This window comes from Pleurodeles waltl, chromosome 7, assembly GCF_031143425.1.
Source record: "Pleurodeles waltl isolate 20211129_DDA chromosome 7, aPleWal1.hap1.20221129, whole genome shotgun sequence".
Taxonomy (NCBI): Eukaryota; Metazoa; Chordata; class Amphibia; order Caudata; family Salamandridae; genus Pleurodeles; species Pleurodeles waltl.
In genome coordinates, this window is record NC_090446.1 from 1,529,070,157 (window position 1) to 1,529,096,286 (window position 26,130).

The window sequence follows — 26,130 nt, forward strand, 5'->3', positions numbered from 1 at the left end:
AACGGACGGGTGATCTTTCTTGGTTTGGCAAAGTATCCCATCTGCCAAGCTCTAAAGAAGGCCCATGGTCTTTTAACAGTGGGTCTTACTTTAGAGCCAGTTGCAAGATTGCTTTAATGCAATGGTGGCGGTAAGGGACTCTATTCTATTGCAGGGACTGATCAGCTCTGCTCCCTATTCCCATAGTCAGTGCTCATATAGCACCATCAAGCACCAGTGCCGGACTCTGCACATTGGTTCACAGCGACAGGGCTCAGAATTCAGGCAAAAATAAACAATGCATTAGCTTCTGCCCGATTACCACCCCATCTGCGGAGGCCTGCGCGTTGCCCCCTGGTGCCACAAGGCCTGCCCAAAAGACACATTCCTTTAACATATGCAAGTTCATTTTTTGGTTTATCTCTATCATCTGAGGTATGTTAACAGGCTATCTCCAAATCCCTGGTAGTGGGTGGCCAGGGTGGCAGCACCAGACCCAGAAGCAGAGGAGCCACCAGGCCAAGGAGCCAGGCACTAGCGCCAAGCCCTGACCGCAGGGCAGCGTTAGGGCCAAGGAGCCGGACCACTACTGAAGGCGTCGCCTCTAAATATTTGGTTTAACAGCTGCTTAAAGCTCTTTCAGGGGGAGGGAAGGCAGAACTGGTACACAGGTGTGGCTGAAGGTTATGGGGAGACAGAGAGAAAGGGAATTTGGAATTGTGGTCAGAGACAGACCAGATTTCTGCTGGAACCTAGTGGGGGAGACATTCTTTGTGTGACTGTCCTTAGAATAGTAACGGGTTCGGCCGCCTTCGTGGACATTCCGCGGTCTTCAGACGGACGGGGTATGAGGATTGGGAATATTCTGTGGGTGTTCGCTGGATAGGAATATAAAAAGACATGCTGTCTCCAATGTCTGAAAGGTGAGTTGAAGTAGAAGAAAAATTTGGCAGAAGGGGTTCCTTGGGCAGGTGACGAGCAGAGGGGCTGCTGAGTTGTAACCTCTGCCAAGATTATTTTCCCTAGATCCAAACCTTACATGGAAAAGAGCCAAAGATACATGAAATGGTTTGGAAGTTTTAGCCACCACCACACAAACTAACACAAAATCATGAAGTGGTCCTTTCCTGCCCCCCCACTCTTCCTTTCCCCTCACCTGTGCACAAGCCCAGGTGCTGTTCTGACCCCATCCCTTGGAGGAGATAGTCAAATATTTGGTCTAGAATGAATAGCATGTTTTCTTTTTTTTTTTGAACAGTCAGCAGAAGAGTGGAGTGTACCCTCAGGATCCCTCAGCAGAGCAGAGTGCAGAATCATATTCTCCAAACAAAGCATAAGACGTGCACTCAAATTCTCTAACCGGAGGCTCTGAACGCACGCTTGTGCGTTCGCGCTCTCTAAAAACACATGGTTTGACAGTCGCATTCCACCGTGCTTCTGCTTCAATAGTGTGTGAGAGTGGTGTGGAAATTTCTGTTCTCCCAGCCCCCCTCCAGTTCAACACCTGCATGCCTGCACCCCCCACCGCCCTGCACCACCATCTTTTGGCAATTCCTGCATGACACAGGAGGGTTTAGGCAAGTGGTGGCGATGGCAGGGGATGCACAGGGCGCCCAGACCAGAGGCCCCCAAGCCCTTCCACACCCCCTCCCCCATTCTACCAATGAGGACCTTCAACAAGTTAGATGTGTCTTCCCACCATGAGTCTGTCCTGCGGAGGTGCATCCGAAAAACGCTTTTTTCCAGGCATGGCAAAATCCACCACTCAAGCAGTACTTAGCAGGAAGCATGAGTTTAGTCCACATGAGGGCAGAGAAGGATGTCCTACCCCCTGCCTCCCCCGCACCCCCATGCTCCATCCTCAGGTCTTCCCCTCCCCTTGCACCTGGACAGGCTCCATCAGTAACACGTAGGCCTCAGGGTGCAGAGAAGTCCATTCACTGTGTCTTTCCGCATGGGGAGGAGGGATCAGAGGCTGGGGACATTTCACATATATATATATATCTATATATTATTATTATTTTTGGTATGGTGTGGTCGTTTTCTTTTTGGAGAGAGTTCACTGTTCACAGTATATTTTCTTGTCAACCACCTGACATCTAAAACACATCTACTCAATAGCTACCATGAGGTCATTATTCCTTTAAGAAATGTCAAAGTTCGAAGCCCCCTTTGTTCCATATTTTTCCAAAAATCCCATAACTTTGCACCTTCTGCGTAGCATTCCTTCTTTCTATTAATATGTTTCTCGCCCTCTTTTCTAGTCTTGCCCTCTCAAAGGCTTTGTCTTTTTTTCAGGCAAACTTTGCATTGTCACGCTTATCCTTTCTGTACCGTTCTTTGTATTTTGGTATTTTATTCTTTCCTTTCTGAACTGTTCTTTTGTTTTGTTTTCCTTTGTCTCCTTCTTTCTGTATGTTCTTTCTATTTTCCATGCTTTGTGTTTGTGTCCGTTCGTGTGTTCTTTCGCTCTGTGTGTGTTGTGTATTTCTTTCATTGTTAATTGTGTTTTCCATTCAATGTCATTCCTTCTGTCTACCTTTCTCTTTTTTTTAACTTTGCCTTTCTGTCAAAGTTCTCCCTTGGAGTTCTCACACTCTTGGAATCCCCATGGCTAACATCCTTCTCAGCAAAGCTAGACTTTGGTTTAGAGGAAAAAAAATATTGAAACAAAACATTTAAGAAGCCACGTAAAGCTTTTCAGACGGCGAGGGAGGGGTACTTTCATAACCTTTGTGGGGTTACTTTTTGGTTTGGTTTGGTTTGGTTTGCTTTTTTTTGGTTCAAGGTCCCCTCCCTCTTGCGTGATTTTGTTCTGTACAACATCTGGCTTCTTAATTTGTTAATGAGGTATTTGTAGGCAGAGAAAGGTAAATCGCTCACTACAGGATACTCCAACCAATCGCACGTCAAGTTTAGTTGACAGTACTTCTTCTTGCCCATTTGGATTTTGCGGCATTGGTTTTTGGTTAGTTTTGCTGTTTTTTCCTTTTTGGTTTACAACTTCTCCGGTCACCAAGACGACAAAAGCAACAAAAAACTGAACAGAAAAAAAATAAATACAAAGACATCCTGCAGGAGATTTGCAGAGAGCTGGCGTCCCTCGCTTCCATGCAAAAGCTTTTCTTGAAGATCCTGGTTGTTTTTCTTAATTTTCCAGTTTTGATCATGTTTGTTTGGAACATCAACTCGCCCTAACAGGCACTGGAGAGCTAATCTTTCAGATAGATATCTTTAACACAAATTATATTAATTGTAATAAATTAAACTAAAAAATATTTTTGATTCCCGAAGGGAAGTAAAGAGTCCAGTTTGGGAATAGAAATAAAATTCTACAAAACAAGTAGGCCGAGTTTGTTTCAGATTTGTTGAGTGTGAAACAAAAAGACTACTTCCATGCAATCAGGAAATAAAGCATGGATATGGTAAAAAAAAAAAAAATGGGTTTCAAGCAACAAAATCTAAACAAACTTCTTTAAAAAAAATCGTGACACTAAAAAAGAAACAATTATACAAATATAATAAACGAAAATAAACTCAATACTGTATTCTCTTAAAACAAATTCAAATATATATGTGTGTGTATATATATATGTATATATATTAAAAAAAACATATGTACAAAAACCTTTGGGTGAAGCTATTGATATTTGGCAGCGCCACTTGGCTTAAAAGTTTTCACATCTTCTTTTGCTTTTTTGTTTTATCATTTTTAGTCTTGAAGTGTCCAGACCAAAAAAAAAACAAACTAAGAAAATGCTGAGGTTGGTTTTTCTTTTCAAGGTTTTTGTCAAAAAAACAAGGATAAAAATTGTCGATTTCTGACTGTGGGTTCTTGTTTTTGGTTTCCGTTTCATGCACTCATGAATTGGTCGCAGTACAGCGAGTCTCTTGGTGTTTGCTGTTTGGTTAATTTCACTTTTTTGGTATCTACTGTTGGCGTGAGCTTCCTCCCCTCATGGCGGGCAGGCGCTAAGTTGTTTTGGTATGTTTTTTATAGGTTTTTTTGGTTTCTCCATTCCCTCTTCGGCACGCACGCCGTCCGGTTCGGAGAGAGAAAAAGAGACCGTGGCAGAAGCCACCAGGGCGCTCACTCGCCTTTGTTTCCCAGCTCAGAAATGCCAGCTCCTGGCGGGGCTGGGGTCTGTGCAGCCTCGCTGGATGAGGAGGATGATGAGGAGGAGGAAGATGAGGAGCCGGAGGGGCTGCAAAGGCTTGGTGATTTGGCAGAGATCGAGGCAGCCATGGCGGCAGCCGCCGCGGACACTAGGCTGACCCCATGGTTGGTGCTGATGAGAGGCAGGCCGGCATGGTTCAGGAAGAGCGGTGAGGTCACGATGCTCTGGGTGCCGGGGCTGCAGGTCGCGGTGGCCAACACAAGGTTCCCTCCACTGTCCAAGCCGCTGATGGGTAGGTTACCACCACTGGCTAGTGCTGGGGGAGAAGGAGAGAAGCAGGATAGAAACAGAGAGAGGTAAGGAAATGGGCATTGCGGACCTCAAGACAACAAGGTGTACTCACACAGCCTCGAAATCAAGCACTGGGTAAGGTGAAATAGACATGGTACATCAATGCTATGACTTACAAGGGGATGATGAACCTAGGGTGGGGGGGGGGTACGACACAGCACTGAGTATGAAACAGGAACTCACCTGCCCCTCCAAGCCATTCTTTATATAATAACCCTCTTTAATCTGCTCACACCTGGCGCCAGTTACCTGTGTTCTGTATAGTGGCTCACACTAGTGTGTGGCCATCTTGTCTCTTTTAAGTGTGCACTCTATGACTACTATGGTTGCCCACTCCTGCCAAGTATGCGCTTGGCAGGAGTAGTCAAAATATACTGAGCTTTTTGTTCACAAATCACAGTTACTCACCTCAGGGCCCGATTCAGAAAGGTAAACTTAGACCAAAAGTCTAACTTTACTGCTTTTCGGTATTCACAAAGGTAAAGTTAGACCAAAAGATTAACTTAGACTAAAAGTCTAACTGTACTACTATTCAGTATCCACAAAGGTAAAATTAGGCCAAAAGACTAACTTAGACAAATGGTCCAACTTAGACCAAAAATCTAACTTAGACCAAAAGTCTAACTTTACTATGTTTCTGTATTTACAGAGGTAAAGTTAGACTTTTGGTTTAAATTAGATTTTTGGTCGAAGTTGGACTTTTAGTCTAAAGTATTTTGGTCTAACTTCAGCTTTGTGAATACCGAAAAGCAGTAAAGTTAGACTTTTGGTCTAACTTTATCTTTGTGAATTGGGCCCTCAGTGTCTGACCTGCCAGTTCCTCCCTGCCATAGTTAGTACAGAAAGAGAACAACCCTAGTCTGCCCAACCTATCCCACTTGGATATGTTTCATACCTATCCAGTGACTGAAAGTAGTATGTTCAGTCATGTACCATTAGGTTGTATGTTCCGACCCGCTGTGTGCTCGGCCTGTCCCAGCCGGCAAAGCTTTTTTCAGTGGCCAGCTATTGTTCTACGAGCCTGTCCCAGTCAAGCATGTGGTATACAGTGAGCCATCAGAGTGTGCACAGGCTCTGCGTTGGTCACACAAATAAAGTGACCAACTTAATATGCCCCATCACTTTCAGGCAGGCTGCAAAAAGTGGCCCACGCTAGTGCGTGTCCAGCCGGCTACACTCAGGCAAGCTCCACACAGCGATCTAACCTAGTGTGCAGATCCAGTCCATCCACAACATGCTCCATATAGTGGCCCCGGTGGTGTGTGTGCTGTCCTTCGTCTGGTGCATGATCCATACACATACAGTGACCCACCCCAGTATCCGATTAACCTGTCATTTCCAAACAGACGGTGCAACAGACCTGGTCATCTTTACATCACACAACCTTAAGAGGTGTACTTATGACCCCACCCCCCTTGCACTGCTGTTGCTTCACTTTTGTGATGCATCAGCAACACATTCCTTCAAACCATATCTATGAGGCCACGCAAAGGCTCCCTGCGCGGCGTTGAACAACTTCGTAGATGTGGAGTAAGGAAAGACAGTGCAAATCACTGTGCCATACCATGGGAGCTGCGCTGGGCGGTCCCATGCACCACCCATAGATTGTGATGCACCCCAGATTGACCAACCCTGGTACACCCGAGGATGCCCCAAAACCTTACTTCTCACTAGGGAGGTGCAACGAGGAGAGACATCTTTATTTCTCCTGGTTTGTCCCCTGTCCATGCGTGCTGCACTGTGCACACAGAGAAAGAAGAAAACGCCTCCTTGATTGTTTTTGTGCAGGAAGGTGCCCCTTCCTGCACAAAAACAATCCTGCATGGAACGATGGCACCCTTGCACTGTGGTCCAAGGGTCCTGCATTTGTGCTAGGCAGCCCATTGTACGCCTGCGTGGGGCGAAAGGGCAGAAATTCGCCATTTTCATTAAATGCGGCGTATTGTTGCCCTTTCCAAGTGACACGTCGCAGCAAGGTGACTAGCTGCGCGCACTGCACTACTTTTTGTAAATCTGCCCTAAGTAGCAATTTCCTTTGATGGGTCCCTTCCTCACTGTACAAATCTTCCAAAAAACATTGCCTCTTTCCTGAGCTTCTGACACTCTCTTCATCTTCTCTCATTCTTTAGTGGCAATCTTGAGCTGGTCAGGATTAGCTATCTGCAGCCAGCTAGAGGACCCCGGCACAAGGCGTGGGTGCGTGGGAAGTCCAAACGTTCAGACAGACGTGGATGGAATGGATAAGACAAGGAAAGAGAGGAAGTCTGGACACAGAGGGAAATGTGCCGCTCTTGCTGACCCCCACTGTCCGCCCTGGAGATGAACAAATACAGCAGGAGCACGAGAAGGAAATGTACATGGGGTGGACGGATGGCATGGGGTGAGAAGTGTTGGCACCCACCTTGGATCGTGGCCAGAGGGTTGTTGGCCATGAGGGCAGAGTTCACCCCTAGCATTGTGCTTCTGGAAAAATCAAAGCAGGTGAAAGTCAAGAAAGAGAGAACAGCTGGATGGATAGTCAGAGAAATACTTGGTACATCTACAAAGAGCGCAGGGGTAAAGAAGGCCCTCCATTACAGCCCTGCCCTTGGAGGGTACAGAGAGGTGGTGACAAAGGTAAGCACAAAAGGACCTGTCCGGTGCGTGCCGAGTAGCGCCAAGAAAAGAGAAAGCGAGAGGGCCCTGTCGATGATGTGCTTCTGAAGGTGTCTGTTGTGTGCAGAGAGAGAGGCGGAGACAACCAACCAATCAGGAATTTGTAAAGCACACTACTCACCCGTGAGGGTCTCAAGGCGCTGAGGAGGGGAGGGATGTGCAAGGGGGCTTAGACACAAAGATACATATACATGTGCAGATTTACTCATTTGTTTATTTACTACTACACCTAGGTGTATGGCTACACTTTTGTGCTATGTGTTATTTCCGAGAAGACTTATATGTCTATAGGAAAGTAATAAGAGACATATTACAGTTTATGAATCTTTAAAAAAAATATTTGTATGTAAAATATAAACATAAAATAATTACAAGTATGTATTATTAATCTAGAACTAATAAAATCAATTGTTACAGCACATTAACTGAATAAATTAAATGTGTATTCAATAATATTTTTTAAAAATATGCATTTAATTTATAAATAATATTTCTTAAAGGCTAATTAAAACAACACTGTAACATTTGTATTTAATATGTAACTATGTTAAGAGGGATCTGTGAATTAATTGAAATTAACTTTATTTTTTTAAAAAGCATATAGAAGTTGGATTTAGTTTTTATTTTAAATTGGAATGATTATTACACTTTAAAAAATAAAATGATTATATATTTTTAACACTAACTGAAATATATAGTATGTATATTAAATGTTGCTATAATTGTATTTATTTAACATTAGTTCCTATGGGGTGCTATTTTAAATCCCGCCTCAATTATTTTCTATGGGAGCGTGCTGCAGGGCCTGTGATTGGCCATTCGTGGTGCTTGATTTACTGCAGGGCTGGACTGGAGTACATTTACACCTGTTTTGAAACCTTTAGAACTGTAGTAATTTATGTTATGTGATGTGATGTCATGTCATGTCATGTCATGTTATGGGCACTTGCTATAGCACGGAGACTCACACCCGAAGGAGTATCTCAGCACTTGGCTACTAAGTGCCAGAATAGTGCAGTTAGAACATCCACGTCTTCCAGAGTCTTTTGAACTTGGAAGGGTCTGAGCACATCCGACTTTGCGAAGGAAAATTGTTCCAGCAGAGTGGGCAAGATATGAGGAAGACCTACCGCCAACTCTGGAGGTGCAAGTATGAGGAACTCCTAGAAGGGCAGGGGTGGTGCTGCTGTGGTACGCTTCATGCACTACAAAACGCAGTTGCGGAATTGGACCCAAGGAGAGGTGCCGAACGCATCATTTCCACTCTTTGTATAGACGGGTGGAGACATGGGGTGGAACAAGAGACCCTGTTCACAGTATAGAGGTGGAAACAAGAGGTCCTGCCCACTGTGGTGCAAAAGGTCCTGTCTACTGTGTGTGCAGAGAGATGGAGGAAAGAGCAGCACAGGAGGGACTGTCCAATGTGTGCACGGAGAGGTGGGGACAACGTGTGGTGGCCAAGATACTCTCTCCAAAGAGGCCCTGTCCATTGAGAGGCAAAGAAGCGCTGCACATTGAAAGACAAAGAGGCACTGTACATTGAGAGACAAAGAGGCCCTGTACATTGAGAGACAAAGGCCCTGTCCACTGAGAGGCAAAGGGGCGCTGTGCATTGAGAGACAAAGAGGAGCTGTACATTGAGAGAGAAAGAGGTGCTGTACATTGAGAGACAAAGAGGTGCTGTACATTGAGAGACAAAGAGGTGCTGTACATTGAGAGAGAAAGAGGTGCTGTACATTGAGAGAGAAAGAGGCGCTGTGCATTGACAGAGAAAGGGGTGCTCTGCATTGAGAGACAAAGAGGCGCTGTGCATTGAGAGAGAAAGAGGTGCTGTACATTGAGAGAGAAAGAGGCGCTGTGCATTGAGAGATAAAGAGGATCTCTACATTGAGAGACAGAGGCGCTGTACATTGAAAGATAAAGAGGCTCTCTAAATTGAGAGACAAAGAGGCGCTGTGCATTGAGAGATAAAGAGGCCCTGTGCATTGAGAGAGAAAGAGGCTCTGTGCTGTGCATTGAGAAAGAGACGCTGTGCATTGAGAGAGAAAGAGGCGCTGTGCCTTGAGAGATAAAGAGGCGCTGTGCATTGAGAGAGAAAGAGGCTCTGTGCTGTGCATTGAGAAAGAGACGCTGTGCATTGAGAGAGAAAGAGGCGCTGTGCCTTGAGAGATAAAGAGGCGCTGTGCATTGAGAGAGAAAGAGGCTCTGTGCTGTGCATTGAGAAAGAGACGCTGTGCATTGAGAGAGAAAGGCGCTGTGCATTGAGAGAGAAAGAGGTGCTGTACATTGAGAGAGAAAGAGGTGCTGTACATTGAGAGAGAAAGAGGCGCTGTGCATTGAGAGATAAAGAGGATCTTTACATTGAGAGACAAAGTGATGCTGTGTATTGAGAGAGAAGGAGGCGCTGTGCAATGAGAGAGAAAGAGGCGCTGTGCATTGAGAGAGAAAGAGGCGCTGTGCCTTGAGAGATAAAGAGGCGCTGTGCATTGAGAGATAAAGAGGCCCTGTGCATTGAGAGAGAAAGAGGCTCTGTGCTGTGCATTGAGAAAGAAACGCTGTGCATTAAGAGAGAAAGAGGCGCTGTGCATTGAGAGAGAAAGAGGTGCTGTGCATTGAGAAAGAAAGAAGCTCTGTGCTGTGCATTGAGAAAGAGACGCTGTGAATTGAGAGATAAAGAGGCGCTGTGCATTGAGAGAGAAAGAGGCTCTGTGCTGTGCATTGAGAAAGAGGCGCTGTGCATTGAGAAGGAGGCGCTGTGCATTGAGAGAGAAAGAGGTGCTGTACATTGAGAGAGAAAGAGGCGCTGTGCATTGAGAGATAAAGAGGCTCTCTACATTGAGAGACAGAGGCGCTGTGCATTGAGAGAGAAAGAGGCGCTGTGCATTGAGAGATAAAGAGGCCCTGTGCATTGAGAGAGAAAGAGGCTCTGTGCTGTCCATTGAGAAAGAAACGCTGTGCATTAAGAGAGAAAGAGGCGCTGTGCATTGAGAGAGAAAGAGGTGCTGTGCATTGAGAAAGAAAGAAGCTCTGTGCTGTGCATTGAGAAAGAGACGCTGTGAATTGAGAGAGAAAGAGGCGCTGTGCATTGAGAGAGAAAGAGGCGCTGTGCATTGAGAGATAAAGAGGCTCTCTACATTGAGAGACAAAGAGGCGCTGTGCATTGAGAGAGAAAGAGGCGCTGTGCATTGAGAGATAAAGAGGCTCTCTACATTGAGAGACAAAGAGGCACTGTACATTGAGAGAGAAAGAGGCGCTGTGCATTGAGAGATAAAGAGGCTCTCTACATTGAGAGACAAAGAGGCGCTGTGCATTGAGAGAGAAAGAGGTGCTGTGCATTGAGAGAGAAAGAGGCGCTGTGTATTGAGAGAGAAAGAGGCGCTGTGCATTGAGAGAGAAAGAAACGCTGTGCATTGAGAGATAAAGAGGATCTTTACATTGAGAGACAAAGAGGCGCTGTGCATTGAGAGAGAAAGAGGCGCTGTGCAATGAGAGAGAAAGAGGCGATGTGCATTGAGAGAGAAAGAGGCGCTGTGCCTTGAGAGATAAAGAGGCGCTGTGCATTGAGAGAGAAAGAGGCTCTGTGCTGTGCATTGAGAAAGAGGCGCTGTGCATTGAGAAAGAGGCGCTGTGCATTGAGAGAGAAAGAGGTGCTGTACATTGAGAGAGAAAGAGGCGCTGTGCATTGAGAGATAAAGAGGCTCTCTACATTGAGAGACAGAGGCGCTGTGCATTGAGAGAGAAAGAGGCGCTGTGCATTGAGAGATAAAGAGGCCCTGTGCATTGAGAGAGAAAGAGGCTCTGTGCTGTGCATTGAGAAAGAAACGCTGTGCATTAAGAGAGAAAGAGGCGCTGTGCATTGAGAGAGAAAGAGGTGCTGTGCATTGAGAAAGAAAGAAGCTCTGTGCTGTGCATTGAGAAAGAGACGCTGTGAATTGAGAGTGAAAGAGGCGCTGTGCATTGAGAGAGAACAAAGCGCTGTGCATTGAGAGAGAAAGAGGCGCTGTGCATTGAGAGATAAAGAGGCTCTCTACATTGAGAGACAAAGAGGCGCTGTGCATTGAGAGAGAAAGAGGTGCTGTGCATTGAGAGAGAAAGAGGCGCTGTGCATTGAGAGAGAACGAGGCGCTGTGTATTGAGAGAGAAAGAGGCGCTGTGCATTGAGAGAGAAAGAGGCTCTCTACATTGAGAGACAAAGAGGCGCTGTGCATTGAGAGAGAAAGAGGTGCTGTGCATTGAGAGAGAAAGAGGCGCTGTGCATTGAGAAATAAAGAGGCGCTGTGCATTGAGAGAAAGAGGCTCTCTACATTGAGAGACAAAGAGGCGCTGTGCATTGAGAGAGAAAGAGGCGCTGTGCATTGAGAGAGAAAGAGGCGCTGTGCATTGAGGGAGAAAGAGGCGCTGTGCATTGAGGGAGAAAGAGGCGCTGTGTATTGAGAGAGAAAGAGGCGCTGTGCATTGAGAGAGAAAGAGGCGCTGTGCATTGAGAGATAAAGAGGCGCTGTGCATTGAGAGATAAACAGGCTCTCTACATTGAGAGACAAAGAGGCGCTGTACATTGAGAGAGAAAGAGGTGCTGTGCATTGAGAGAGAAAGAGGCGCTGTGCATTGAGAGAGAAAGAGGCGCTGTGCATTGAGAGAGAAAGAGGTGCTGTGCATTGAGAGAGAAAGAGGTGCTCTACATTGAGAGACAAGCAGGCCCCGCCCCCTGAGAGCTTGGATTTGTGGAGACAGAGGGCCAAGGCCAGGGATTATACTGTTAAAATGTCCAGCTCTGCACAGCACTGAGGCTCAGAAGCCCAACCTAAGCATCACAAGGTAGCTGTAGAAATATCTAAGAAGGAAGCAATGCAGCTTGTCCTGTTTGCAGACATCTGGGATCGGATGACTGCTAACCAGAAGTGCCAGGGCCTGTGCTCACTGCACGTGCTGGTGTGGGGGACCTGCTTGCGGGTGGGAGGCCTGTTCCTGAGCTCTTGAGTGGAGGGCCAGATCTTGCCCTGATGTGGTTTGGCTGTCTCAGCGCTGGTGAGTGAGCCTGGAAACTGCCCCCTGCAGTAGGGGTCTCACTCTGTCCTGGCATGGGAGGTGGGGCTTGGGAGGCAATCTATGGCACTTGCTCCAGGGTTAAAGGAGTAGGGGTCTCACTCTGTCCTGGCATGGGAGGTGGGGCTTGGGAGGCAATCTATGGCACTTGCTCCAGGGTTAAAGGAGTAGGGGTCTCACTCTGTCCTGGCATGGGAGGTGGGGCTTGGGAGGCAATCTATGGCACTTGCTCCAGGGTTAAAGGAGTAGGGGTCTCACTCTGTCCTGGCATGGGAGGTGGGGCTTGGGAGGCAATCTATGGCACTTGCTCCAGGGTTAAAGGAGTAGGGGTCTCACTCTGTCCTGGCATGGCAGGTGGGGCTTGGGAGGCAATCTATGGCACTTGCTCCAGGGTTAAAGGAGTAGGGGTCTCACTCTGTCCTGGCATGGCAGGTGGGGCTTGGGAGGCAATCTATGGCACTTGCTCCAGGGTTAAAGGAGTAGGGGTCTCACTCTGTCCTGGCATGGGAGGTGGGGCTTGGGAGGCAATCTATGGCACTTGCTCCAGGGTTAAAGGAGTAGGGGTCTCACTCTGTCCTGGCATGGCAGGTGGGGCTTGGGAGGCAATCTATGGCACTTGCTCCAGGGTTAAAGGAGTAGGGGTCTCACTCTGTCCTGGCATGGGAGGTGGGGCTTGGGAGGCAATCTATGGCACTTGCTCCAGGGTTAAAAGAGTAGGGGTCTCACTCTGTCCTGGCATGGGAGGTGGTGCTTGGGAGGCAATCTATGGCACTTGCTCCAGGGTTAAAGGAGTAGGGGTCTCACTCTGTCCTGGCATGGGAGGTGGGGCTTGGGAGGCAATCTATGGCACTTGCTCCAGGGTTAAAGGAGTAGGGGTCTCACTCTGTCCTGGCATGGCAGGTGGTGCTTGGGAGGCAATCTATGGCACTTGCTCCAGGGTTAAAGGAGTAGGGGTCTCACTCTGTCCTGGCATGGGAGGTGGGGCTTGGGAGGCAATCTATGGCACTTGCTCCAGGGTTAAAGGAGTAGGGGTCTCACTCTGTCCTGGCATGGGAGGTGGGGCTTGGGAGGCAATCTATGGCACTTGCTCCAGGGTTAAAGGAGTAGGGGTCTCACTCTGTCCTGGCATGGCAGGTGGGGCTTGGGAGGCAATCTATGGCACTTGCTCCAGGGTTAAAGGAGTAGGGGTCTCACTCTGTCCTGGCATGGGAGGTGGGGCTTGGGAGGCAATCTATGGCACTTGCTCCAGGGTTAAAGGCCTCTCTCTGAGGCTTGCCTCAAAGTCCTGGTTCAGGATCTGGGTTTGGAGGCCTCACCAAGTATCCTTGTGCAGGGAGACAATGTATGGGGTGTGTAAAGGGGTTGCCTCTGTGCTGGGGTGTGATGCTTGGGAGGCCTGGATCTATACGCGGTGTTGTTACGTGTCTCTGTGCCCTGGTGTGTAATTCCCAAGTGGTTCTTCTTAAATGCATCTAGCAGGCGCTACAACTCCTGAGCCCTGCAGGCGCTCACTCCTGTGTCATGGCAGCAGATGTGCTCGCAACTTACCCTGTGCTGGGATTCAGTCCGGACAAGCTGATGGACGAATGACTGCTGCTTTGGGGACTTGGGTTTGTGCTGTTGTGGGGAGGTGGGGTGACTGAAGGGATGGAATTGAGCAAGGGGACTCCGCCGCTTCCTGATGTCCTGCTGGGGGCCAGCGACCCCATCGCTGAAGACAAGGTAGTAACTGAAAGAAAAGATGTACTCCGTCAGAATCAGCAGCAATTCCTGGGTCTGGAGAATGCAGAGAGATCACGGCCCAGAGCATATCACAGGGCCAGGAAGCACAAAGCAGCTAGGGTCAGGCAGCCAGGGTCAGGCAGTGCAAAGCGGCCAGGGTCAGGCAGTGCAAAGCAGCTAGAGACAGGCAGTAGAAAGCAGCTAGGGCCAGGCAGTACAGAGCAGATAGAGTCAGGCAGTACACGTCAGCCACAGGAACCACAAATCAGCCAACCACAGGCTGTTGCTCTCAGAGACAGTCACACAACAGGTAGTCAAAATCCAGCACCCAGAAAGCCATCAATAGAGTAATGAGAGAGTAACAATGAGATCAGATACACACAGTAAGTCAGAGAGCGGTCAGACACCTGCAGTGCAGTAATCAGAGAGTAACGATGAGATCAGACACACACAGTAAGTCAGAGAGCAGTCAGACACATGCAGTACAGTAACGAGAGAGTAACAATGAGATCAGACACACACAGTAAGTCAGAGAGCGGTCAGACACCTGCAGTGCAGTAATCAGAGAGTAACGATGAGATCAGACACACACACACAGTAAGTCAGAGAGCAGTCAGACACCTGCAGTGCAGTAATCAGAGAGTAACAATGAGATCAGACACACACACACAGTAAGTCAGAGAACAGTCAGACCCATGCAGCGCAGTAATCAGAGAGTAACAATGAGATCAGACGCACAGTAACTCAGAGAACAGCCAGCCACCTGCAGTGCAGTAATCAGAGAGTAACAATGAGATCAGACACACACACACACAGTAAGTCAGAGAACAGTCAGACCCATGCAGCGCAGTAATCAGAGAGTAACAATGAGATCAGACGCACAGTAACTCAGAGAACAGCCAGCCACCTGCAGTGCAGTAATCAGAGAGTAACAATGAGATCAGACACACACACACAGTAAGTCAGAGAACAGTCAGACCCATGCAGCGCAGTAATCAGAGAGTAACAATGAGATCAGACGCACAGTAACTCAGAGAACAGCCAGCCACCTGCAGTGCAGTAATCAGAGAGTAACAATGAGATCAGACACACACACACAGTAAGTCAGAGAGCAGTCAGACACATGCAGTGCAGTAATCAGAGAGTAACAATGAGATTAGACGCACAGTAACTCAGAGAACAGCCAGCCACCTGCAGTGCAGTAATCAGAGAGTAACAATGAGATCAGACACACACACACAGTAAGTCAGAGAGCAGTCAGACACATGCAGCGCAGTAATCAGAGAGTAACAATGAGATCAGACACACACAGTAAGTCAGAGAGCAGTCAGCCACCTGCAGTGCAGTAATCAGAGAGTAACAATGAGATCAGACACAAACACAGTAAGTCAGAGAGCAGTCAGCCACCTGCAGTGCAGTAATCAGAGAGTAATAATAAGATCAGAAACTCAGTAACTCAGAGAACAGCCAGCCACCTGCAGCGCAGTAATCAGAAAGTAACAATGAGATCAGACACTCAGTAACTCAGAGAACAGTCAGACCCATGCAGTGCAGTAATCAGAGAGTAACAATGAGATCAGACACACACAGTAAGTCAGAGAGCAGTCAGACACATGCAGTGCAGTAATCAGAGAGTAACAATGAGATCAGACACACACACACAGTACATCAGAGAGCGGTCAGACACATGCAGCACAGTAATCAGAGAGTAACGAGATCATACAGACACACACAGTAAGTCAGAGAGCAGTCAAACACATGCAGTGCACTAATCAGAGAGTAACGAAGAGATCAGACACACACAGTACGTCAGAGAGCAGTCAGACACATGCAGTACAATAATCAGAGAGTAACTATGAGATCAGACACACACAGTAAGTCAGAGAGCAATCAGACACATGCAGTGCAGTAATCAGAGAGTAACGATGAGATCAGGCACACACACAGTAAGTCAGATAGCAGTCAGACACATGCAGAGCAGTAATCAGAGAGTAACAATGAGATCAGACATACACACAGTAAGTGAGAGAGCAGTCAGACACATGCAGTACAGTAATCAGAGAGTAACAAAGAGATCAGACACACACAGTAAGTCAGAAACCAGTCAGACACATGCAGTACAGTAATCAGAGAGTAACGATGAGATCAGGCACACACAGTAAGTCAGAAACCGGTCAGACGCATGCAGTACAGTAATCAGAGTGTAACAATGAGATCAGACACACACAGTAAGTCAGAGAGCGGTCAGACACATGCAGTACAGTAATCAGAGAGTAACAATGAGATCAGACACACACACAGTACATCAGAGAGTGGTCAGACACATGCAGCACAGTAATCAGAGAGTAACGAGATCATACAGACACACACAGTAAGTCAGAGAGCAGTCAAACACATGCAGTGCAGTAATCAGAGAGTAACGAAGAGATCAGACACACACAGTACGTCAGAGAGCAGTCAGACACATGCAGTACAATAATCAGAGAGTAACTATGAGATCAGACACACACAGTAAGTCAGAGAGCAATCAGACACATGCAGTGCAGTAATCAGAGAGTAACGATGAGATCAGGCACACACACAGTAAGTCAGATAGCAGTCAGACACATGCAGAGCAGTAATCAGAGAGTAACAATGAGATCAGACATACACACAGTAAGTGAGAGAGCAGTCAGACACATGCAGTACAGTAATCAGAGAGTAACAAAGAGATCAGACACACACAGTAAGTCAGAAACCAGTCAGACACATGCAGTACAGTAATCAGAGAGTAACAATGAGATCAGGCACACACAGTAAGTCAGAAACCGGTCAGACGCATGCAGTACAGTAATCAGAGTGTAACAATGAGATCAGACACACACAGTAAGTCAGAGAGCGGTCAGACACATGCAGTACAGTAATCAGAGAGTAACAATGAGATCAGACACACACACACAGTACATCAGAGAGCGGTCAGACACATGCAGCACAGTAATCAGAGAGTAACGAGATCAGACAGACACACACAGTAAGTCAGAGAGCAGTCAGACACATACAAAGATTCCTTTCCTATTACTCGCCAATGTTAAGCTCGCCTTGGACCTTGCACAGAGCTCTGCTGCCTTAGGCTAGGTTCCCACTTTAGTAATATCATATACATACAAACATACAAGCACATGTCACGAGCACCCCCCACACACAAAGACCAGGCCCACGCCCTTCAGATACAATTCTAAATTGGAAAGATGTTGCGACCACAGCAGAGAGGTTTCATAGCCTCAACCTCCTAGTCCTTGCTGTGGGTTCAGAGGTAGGGTGGCTTTGTGGATTTCCTGGGTATGTCTGAACAGCCAGGAAGTGCCCAAAAAGTGAAACAGTCAAAGGCTTCCAAAGATTGTAGCCCAGTTGATATAAAAGAAGTATTAAACAGACCGATCATAGACAGTGCCAACCAACCACATAGGCTGAAACTAGAAACAGAACATGCCTGGGGCAAACCAAGAGGATTGGATTCAAGTGAGCAAGACGAGGAGTTCTTGTGGGGCCTGCTTGAGTCCTCCTTCTAGGAGGAGTTCTCAGCAGTGACAGTGGCTTCATCTACCCTTCAGGACTCATGTCTAATCCACAAACTGCCTCACTGCTGACAGTTTGTCTCTGAACACTGCCTTTCTGTTAGGATGCTGGCACCAGGAGGCAACTCAGGTGGCCCTGTGGGATCCTACCTTCGCCCTTGCTTCACTGTAAACAACACGCTGTATACCTTGCTCTGCTTTTCACTCCAGTCCTATTTTTCACATCATCATACTGATGCATTCTGGTCCAGGTAGTTCTTTTCTTCGCTGTACCGTTGAGGTTATCCCACCAAGGAGGTAGAGCCCTGGTTGTCCTTCTCCTTCCTGTGCACTTCTTATTTTCTTATGTATGCCTTGCTTCTCCATTCAGTTAGGCTGGGCCCATCTGCTTTATTTGGATTTTGTTACTCTTGCTCTGTTCCCTCTTTCTTAGAATCCTTTTGGAGCTCTCTTACTGTATTCTGTCACTTTTACTCTGCTCCATGTTTCTGAAAAATCCTGTTTGGACCTTGTTCCTGTCTCTGCCACTGTTGCTGTGTTCCCTGTTTCTTGGAATCCATTGTGCACCCTGTTTTTGTGTTCTGTCACTCTTGCTTCTTTCCCTGTTTCTTAGAATCTGTTCCTCCTTATCCCCAAACCGACAAATACCAGATGACTACATGTCGTAATGGACATCATTCTCCCATCACGCTTTTTCCTTTAAAATCCATTGCCCTATGGAACTTTAGTCCACCTTGTTCAACTGATGCATAGAAGCAAGCAAATTCCTAAAATGCACTAACTTGGTCATTCAGTGTCCAAGACTGGAGCATGGTCGTCCTGGTGGCAAGGAGTTATCTGGAAGTCTTATCCAGAAGTCTTATCCGAGCTACATTCCCCTGGGTGGCAGTGAACTCTATGGTCTGATGCCCCAGGCACAGAGATTCACTGTTGCTGTCCTCTTCCCGAAGGGCTGCTGGATGTTTCCTGGCAGTCCATGAGATTTACACTTACTTGCTTCATTAGGATTTCTTTTACTTACACAAAGTCTTCTCTGGAGCACACAAACTATCATTTATGACAGTCCTTTGTTAATCTGCTTTGTACTTTCCTGGTGTGTCTGTTATCCTTGTGTTCATTGGCTCTTGTGCTCTTGGAATCTCATCTGCCTACGCCCGTTGGCATTACCCCAGTCACTGCCAGTCTCCAGATCCCAGGCTCTCAAACCTCCAACATTGTGAACTTGTTCTCACAGGTATACTCTTACTACCTGTAGGTCGCAAAGTTATCTGAAGAGGCTTTCCCATGTCAAATCTGGATTATTGAAGACTCTTTAAAGTTAACTTTAAAGGAAACTGTACATCCATTTTCGATAACTACTAGCACGTGTGAGGAAGTATTCCAAGTTTGTGTGTCAGGCCATACCGATGGAAAGAGTGGTAAACTCAATGACCTACATGTGAGCCTAAAGCAGGAATCAACTTGAACCATGGTTTATGTCATAAAAACCATCAGCAGTGCTGGTCCTAACCGGTTCTTGACCAGCCTAAACCAGTCCTTAGGTTCAGACCGGTCCTTACCCTTCCGGGCTGCAGGTAATCCCAACCAGTTCCTGTCCAGCCTGTTCCAGTCCTGAGGTCCGGACCGGTCCTTACCCTTCCAGGCTGCAGGTAATCCCAACCGGTTCCTGTCCAGCCTGTTCCATTCCTCAGGTCCGGACCGGTCCTTACTCTTCCAGGCTGCAGAATCCCAACCGGTTCCTGTCCAGTCTGTTCCATTCCTCAGGTCCTAACCGGTCCTTACTCTTCCAGACTGCAGGTAATCCCAACCGGTTCCTGTCCAGCCTGTTCCATTCCTCAGGTCCTAACCGGTCCTTACTCTTCCAGACTGCAGGTAATCCCAACCGGTTCCTGTCCAGCCTGTTCCATTGCTCAGGTCCTAACCGGTCCTTACTCTTCCAGACTGCAGGTAATCCCAACTAGTTCCTGTCCAGCCTGTTCCAGTCCTCAGGTCCGGACCGGTCCTTACCCTTCCAGGCTGCAGGTAATCCCAACTGGTTCCTGTCCAGCCTGTTCCAGTCCTCAGGTCCTAACCGGTCCTTACTCTTCCAGACTGCAGGTAATCCCAACCAGTTCCTGTCCAACCTCTTCCATTCCTCAGGTCCGGACCGGTCCTTACCCTTCCAGGCTGCAGGTAATCCCAACCGGTTCCTGTCCAGCCTGTTCCAGTGCTCAGGTCCCGACCGGTCTTTACTCTTCCATGCTGCAAGTAATCCCAACCAGTTCCTGTCCAGCCTCTTCCATTCCTCAGGTCCGGACCGGTCCTTACCCTTCCAGGCTGCAGGTAATCCCAACCGGTTCCTCTCCAGCCTGTTCCAGTGCTCAGGTCCCGACCGGTCTTTACTCTTCCATGCTGCAGGTAATCCCAACCGGTTCCTGTCCAGCCTGTTCCAGTCCTCAGGTCCTGACCGGTCTTTACTCTTCCAGACTGCAGGTAATCCCAACCGGTTCCTGTCCAGCCTGTTCCATTCCTCAGGTTCTGACCGGTCCTTACCCTTCGGGGCTGCAGGTAATCCCAACCGGTTCCTGTCCAGCCTGTTCCAGTCCTCAGGTCCTGACCGGTCCTTACCCTTCCAGACTGCAGGTAATCCCAACCAGTTCCTGTCCAGCCTGTTCCATTCCTCAGGTCCTGACCGGTCCTTACTCTTCCAGACTGCAGGTAATCCCAACCGGTTCCTGTCCAGCCTGTTCCATTCCTCAGGTTCTGACCGGTCCTTACCCTTCCGGGCTGCAGGTAATCCCAACCGGTTCCTGCCCAGCCTGTTCCATTCTTCAAGTCCGGACCCGTACCTTACCCTTCCGGGCTGCAGGTAATCCCAACCGGTTCCTGTCCAGCCTGTTCCAGTCCTCAGGTCCTGACCGGTCCTTACCCTTCCAGGCTGCAGGTAATCCCAACCGGTTCCTGTCCAGCCTGTTCCATTCCTCAGGTCCGGACCGGTCCTTACCCTTCCGGGCTGCAGGTAATCCCAACCGGTTCCTGTCCAGCCTGTTCCATTCCTCAGGTTCTGACCGGTCCTTACTCTTCCGGGCTGCAGGTAATCCGAACCAGTTCCTGTCCAGCCTGTTCCATTCCTCAGGTCCGGACCGGTCCTTACCCTTCCGGGCTGCAGGTAATCCCAACCGGTTCCTGTCCAGCCTGTTCCATTCCTCAGGTTCTGACCGGTCCTTACTCTTCCAGGCTGCAGGTAATCTGAACCTGTTCCTGACCAGCCTGTTCCATTCCTCAGGTCCGGACCGGTCCTTACCCTTCCAGGCTGCAGGTAATCCCAACCGGTTCCTGTCCAGCCTGTTCCATTCCTCAGGTCCGGACCGGTCCTTACCTTTCCGGGCTGCAGGTAATCCCTGGTTTATGCTGCGCTGCCTCTTCCCCGATTCACTTGTTCCTACAGACAGGAACCTCTCCATATTCGCTATCCCACTCACGGTGTCAGCAGGGATCCTGCCACTTCCACACAGTGGGCTTGAAAGAGACTGAGAGTGATTGCAAAAGAAAAGCAGCATTCCTTTGTGCTGATTTCCATATCTTGCAACACACTGATTGCTTTTCTACAGATGTCCATGTGTTGTAAGCAATGAATTTCTACGTTGCTTTGCTTCATGCAAGCCGAGCAGTGAAGAGTCCAATGGTTTGTTAGTTATTTCATTTGGTAACTAGGAAGATTGCACACATTCCCTACCTAAGGCAAAGTGAATGCTTCATGTGGTACGAAGCAACAGTGGCAAACCCATTATAACCATCACTGTACACGCACTACAACAATCGTACAAGCACTATGCCAAATGCATAGTTTTCCACAGCCGTACAAGAGCTACCACCACTGTTCAAGCACTACAACAACCGTACAAGAACTACCACCACTGTTCAAGCACTACAACAACCGTACAAGAACTACCACCACTGTTCAAGCACTACAACAACCGTACAAGAACTACCACCACTGTTCAAGCACTACAACCGTACAAGAACTACCACCACTGTTCAAGCACTACAACAACCGTACAAGAACTACCATCACTGTTCAAGCACTACAACCTTACAAGAACTACCACCACTGTACAATCACTACAACAACCATACAACAACCACCACTGTGCAAGCATTACAACAACCATACAAGAACTACCACCACTGTTCAAGCACTACAACAACCGTACAAGAACTACCACCACTGTTCAAGCACTACAACAACCGTACAAGAACTACCACCACTGTTCAAGCACTACAACAACTGTACAAGAACTACAACCACTGTACAAGCACTACAACAACCGTACAAGAACTACCACCACTGTTCAAGCACTACAACAACCGTACAAGAACTACCACCACTGTACAATCACTACAACCTTACAAGAACTACCACCACTGTACAATCACTACAACAACCATACAACAACCACCACTGTGCAAGCATTACAACAACCGTTCAAGAACTAACACGACTGTACAATCACTACAACATCCATACAAGAATTACCACCACTGTACAAGCATTACAGCTACTGTACAAGAATTACCACCACTGTACAAGCACAACAACCATACAAAAACTACCACCACTGTACAAGCACTACTACAATCGTAGAAGCACTCTTCCACAACCGTATAAGAACTACCACCACTGTACAAGCACCACAACGATTGTACAAGAACTACCAACATTGTACAAGCACTACAAGAACTGTATAAGAACTATCATCACTGTACAAGCATTACAACAACCGTACAAGAACAACCACCACTGTACAAGCACTACAACAATCACACACAAACTATCATCAGTATACAAGCACTACAACTGTGCAAGAACTACCACTGCTGTGCAATCACTACAACAACCATACAAGAACTACAACCACTGTAAAGCACTACAACAACCATACAAGAACTACCACCACAGTACAAGCATTACAGCAACCATACAACAAAAACACCACTGTACAAGCACTACAACAACCATACAAAAACTACCACTACTGTACAAGCACTACAACCATACAAGAACTACCACCACTGTAAAGAACCACAACAACCATAAGAAAACTACCACCGCTATACAAGTACTACAACAAACGTACAAGAACAACCACCACTGTACAAGCACTACAACAATCACACAAGAATTACTATCACTGTCAAGCAGTGCAACAAGTGTACAAGCACTACAACAAAAATACAAGGACTATCATCTCTGTACTACCACAACCATATAAAAACTACCACCACTGTACAAGCACTACCCCAACTGCACAAGAATGACCAGCACTGTACAAGCACTGCGACAATCATACAAGAACTACCACCACTCTAAAGCATCACAACAACCGTACAATAACTACCACCACTGTACAAGGATCACCACAACCGTACAAGAACTACCACCACTGTACAAGCACTACTACGATTGCACAAGATTGACCGCCACTGTACAATCACTACAACACCCGTAGAAGAACTACCATCATTGTACAAGCGCTACAACAACCATACAAGAACTACCACCAGTGTAAAGCACTACAATTGTACAAGAACTACCACCTCTTTACAAGCACTACAACAACCATACGAAGACAACCATTTCTGTACAAGCACTACAACAACTCTACAAGAACAACCCCCACTGTACGAGCACTATAACACCTGTAAAAGAACAACCACCGCTGTACGAGCACTACAACAATCATACAAGAACTACCATCACTGTACAAGCACTACCACAACCGTACAAGTACTACCACCACTGTAAAGAACTACAACAACTGTACAAGAATTACCACCACCGTACAAGCACTACAAGAACTGTACAGGAATTACCACCACTGTAAAGCACTACAGCTGTACAAGAACTACCACCACTGTAAAGCACTACAACAGCCATACAAGAACTACTACCACTGTACAAGCACTAAAACCGTACAAGAACTACCACCACTGTAAAGCACTACAGCTGTAGAAGAACTACCACCACTGTAAAGCACTACAGCTGTACAAGAACTACCACCACTGTAAAGCACTACAACAGCCATACAAGAACTACTACCACTGTACAAACACTACAACAACCGTACAAGAACACCACCGCTGTACAAGCACTAAAACCATACAAGAACAACGACCACTGTAAAGCATTACAACAACCATACAAAAACTACCACCACTGTACACATACTACAACCATACAAGAACTACTATCACTGTGCAAGCACTACAACAACCGTAGAAGAACTACCACCACTGTACAAGCACTAAAACCGTACAAGAACTACCACCACTGTAAAGCATTACAACAACCATACAAAATCTACCACCACTGTACACACACTACAACCATACAAGAATTACCTCCACTGTGCAAGCCCTACATTAACCACACAAGAACTACCACCGCTGTACAAGCACTACAATAATCACACAAGAGCTACCATCAGTGTACAAGCACTACAACAACATACAAAATCTACCACCACTGTAAAGCACTACAATAACCGTCTTCCCACTGATTGGGGTCCTAACTTACAGGCTGTGCCATGTATTTGCTTTCAACCACAAGTTTAATTCTGGGCAGCTTGATGGAGTGTTTTGTGACTGAGGACTGCTGGTTATTGGGGATAGTTGGGCAAGATGCCTAATGCACAAAAATAAGCAATTGCACAGCAGCTGCAAACAGTCAGCTCTACAGAAAAGACAGCCACAAAATGCTGCACACAATGGGGTAGGCAGCCACACATACAAACTGTTATTGAGCATATTTAAATACAACTAACATACAGCCAGGAATGCAGCCCGGCGCACGCAGGGAGCCGCACACCGCCAGAGATGCATCAGCATGCAGCCAGGGAGTAGTGCAAACACTGTGAAACTATCATTTGGACCCTCTGATTTTGAAGTAACTCAAGGGCAGTTTTTGGAAAGATCTAGTGACGAAAATCCAGGGAGGATGGGGTGGAGTAATTAATCTCACCACATACCTGTTGTGCTGAGGCTGCTGGAAGCCTGTGAGTTTGCCAGGGACACACCAGTCACTTGATTTGTCACCTGCAAAATAAAACAACCAGTAAAAAGTAAACATTATGAATTGTAAAACTTAGTGACAGATTTGCATAACTTCAAGACACACATTCGGGAAGCACGAGTCCCACAGCCTACTTTCATCCCAAAACATGACTGTGCACAACATCGGCCCTGCTGTTACGCAGATGGCTCTGCACAGAGTAGTGGAACCCTTGAATAAAGTGGATGCCATAATACAAGTGGATGTGCCACAAAGACCCTCTCGATGTGCCACCTGCACCCAACTCTAGTCAAAAGTCTATTTCAGGACTCAATATCTAAAGATGTGACATAGACCACAAATCACCAGGGGACGGGTACAAGAAACTACCAAACAGTGTGTTCTCTATGGGCTTGGTTTTTCAAAATATAAATATAGCTCAGAGATCAGGTAAGTGACCTCTTTCAAAAAAAGGAGGTGCTGAGAGTGTCAATACTAAAATAAAACAACAATGTTTAGAAAAACCTCATGGAGAAGACAAGAAATCAAAACTTGACTAATACCTGTGATTCAGGGTGTGTGAATTCAATTAAAACCTACCAGGGCACTGTACTGTACCCCGGCTTCTTTGTGGCATGCTGCTCTTTTCCTGAGATGCTCTGTGCCCCAGCTGATCTGTGTCCCTGCTGCTTTGTGGCCCTTTGCTCTGTGCCTTGGCTGCCCTGTACCTCCAGTGCTCTGCGCCCCCCACTTTGTGGCCCCACTGCCCTGTGTCCCAGCTGCTCAGTGCCCTGGTTGCTCCGTGCTGCAGCTGCGCTGTGCCCCCGGTAATCTGTGCCCCTTTGATATTTGCCCCTGGTGCTCTGTTCCATCACTGCCCTGTGCCCCTGCTGCTCTGTGCCCCTCTGCTCTGTGCCCACCTGCTCTGTTCCATCATTACTCTGTGCCATGGCTGCCTCAACTGCCTCATGCACTGGCAAATCTGTGCCCCTGCTGCTCTGTGCCCCTCTGCTCTGTGCCCCTCTGCTCTGTGCCCACCTGCTCTGTTCCATCATTACTCTGTGCCATGGCTGCCTCAACTGCCTCATGCACTGGCAAATCTGTGCCCCTGCTGCTCTGTGCCCCTCTGCTCTGTGCCCCTCTGCTCTGTGCCCACCTGCTCTGTTCCATCATTACTCTGTGCCATGGCTGCCTCAACTGCCTCATGCACTGGCAAATCTGTGCCCCTGCTGCTCTGTGCCCCTCTGCTCTGTGCCCCTCTGCTCTGTGCCCACCTGCTCTGTTCCATCATTACTCTGTGCCATGGCTGCCTCAACTGCCTCATGCACTGGCAAATCTGTGCCCCTGCTGCTCATGGTTCCCTCCTGATGTCACACACTCCACTGTTTATTCTGCCTCCTCTGTCCAGTTTTGCACATTGTCTACACAAAAGAAGCTGCTTCTCATTCCTTCCCTCAGGTGCCCCAGAAATATAACCAATGCAAGAGTGTGTTAGGGGAAGAATGCCATCTGAGCCCCTGCTGAAGTCCCTATTCTTTAGCATGTATCACTGAAACACGTCTGACCTCTTCTGTAGTGGAAATGTGCATACAGTGAGGGATGTCCCTAAAAGGGATTCAGTGGCTTGTCAGTCGTTCAGTTTCACAATGACAGCCAATACTGAGCAGCCAGATATCCT

At 47.4% G+C, this 26,130-nt stretch overlaps 1 protein-coding gene across 1 annotated transcript in view; it reads right to left on the minus strand.

Moving 5' to 3' along the window:
* Positions 1 to 2,348: 2,348 nt before the first annotated feature.
* The window catches only part of POU2F2 (POU class 2 homeobox 2), a 219,699-nt gene continuing 195,917 nt past the window's right edge, over positions 2,349 to 26,130 (minus strand). The window contains exons 13-16 of the mRNA XM_069201381.1: positions 24,430 to 24,496; positions 13,695 to 13,875; positions 6,850 to 6,911; positions 2,349 to 4,413 (exon numbers count right to left, since the gene is read on the minus strand). Coding sequence (XP_069057482.1) covers positions 4,070 to 4,413; positions 6,850 to 6,911; positions 13,695 to 13,875; positions 24,430 to 24,496 — 654 coding nt within the window. The 3' untranslated portion in view covers positions 2,349 to 4,069. The remainder of the gene's footprint in view (positions 4,414 to 6,849; positions 6,912 to 13,694; positions 13,876 to 24,429; positions 24,497 to 26,130) is intronic.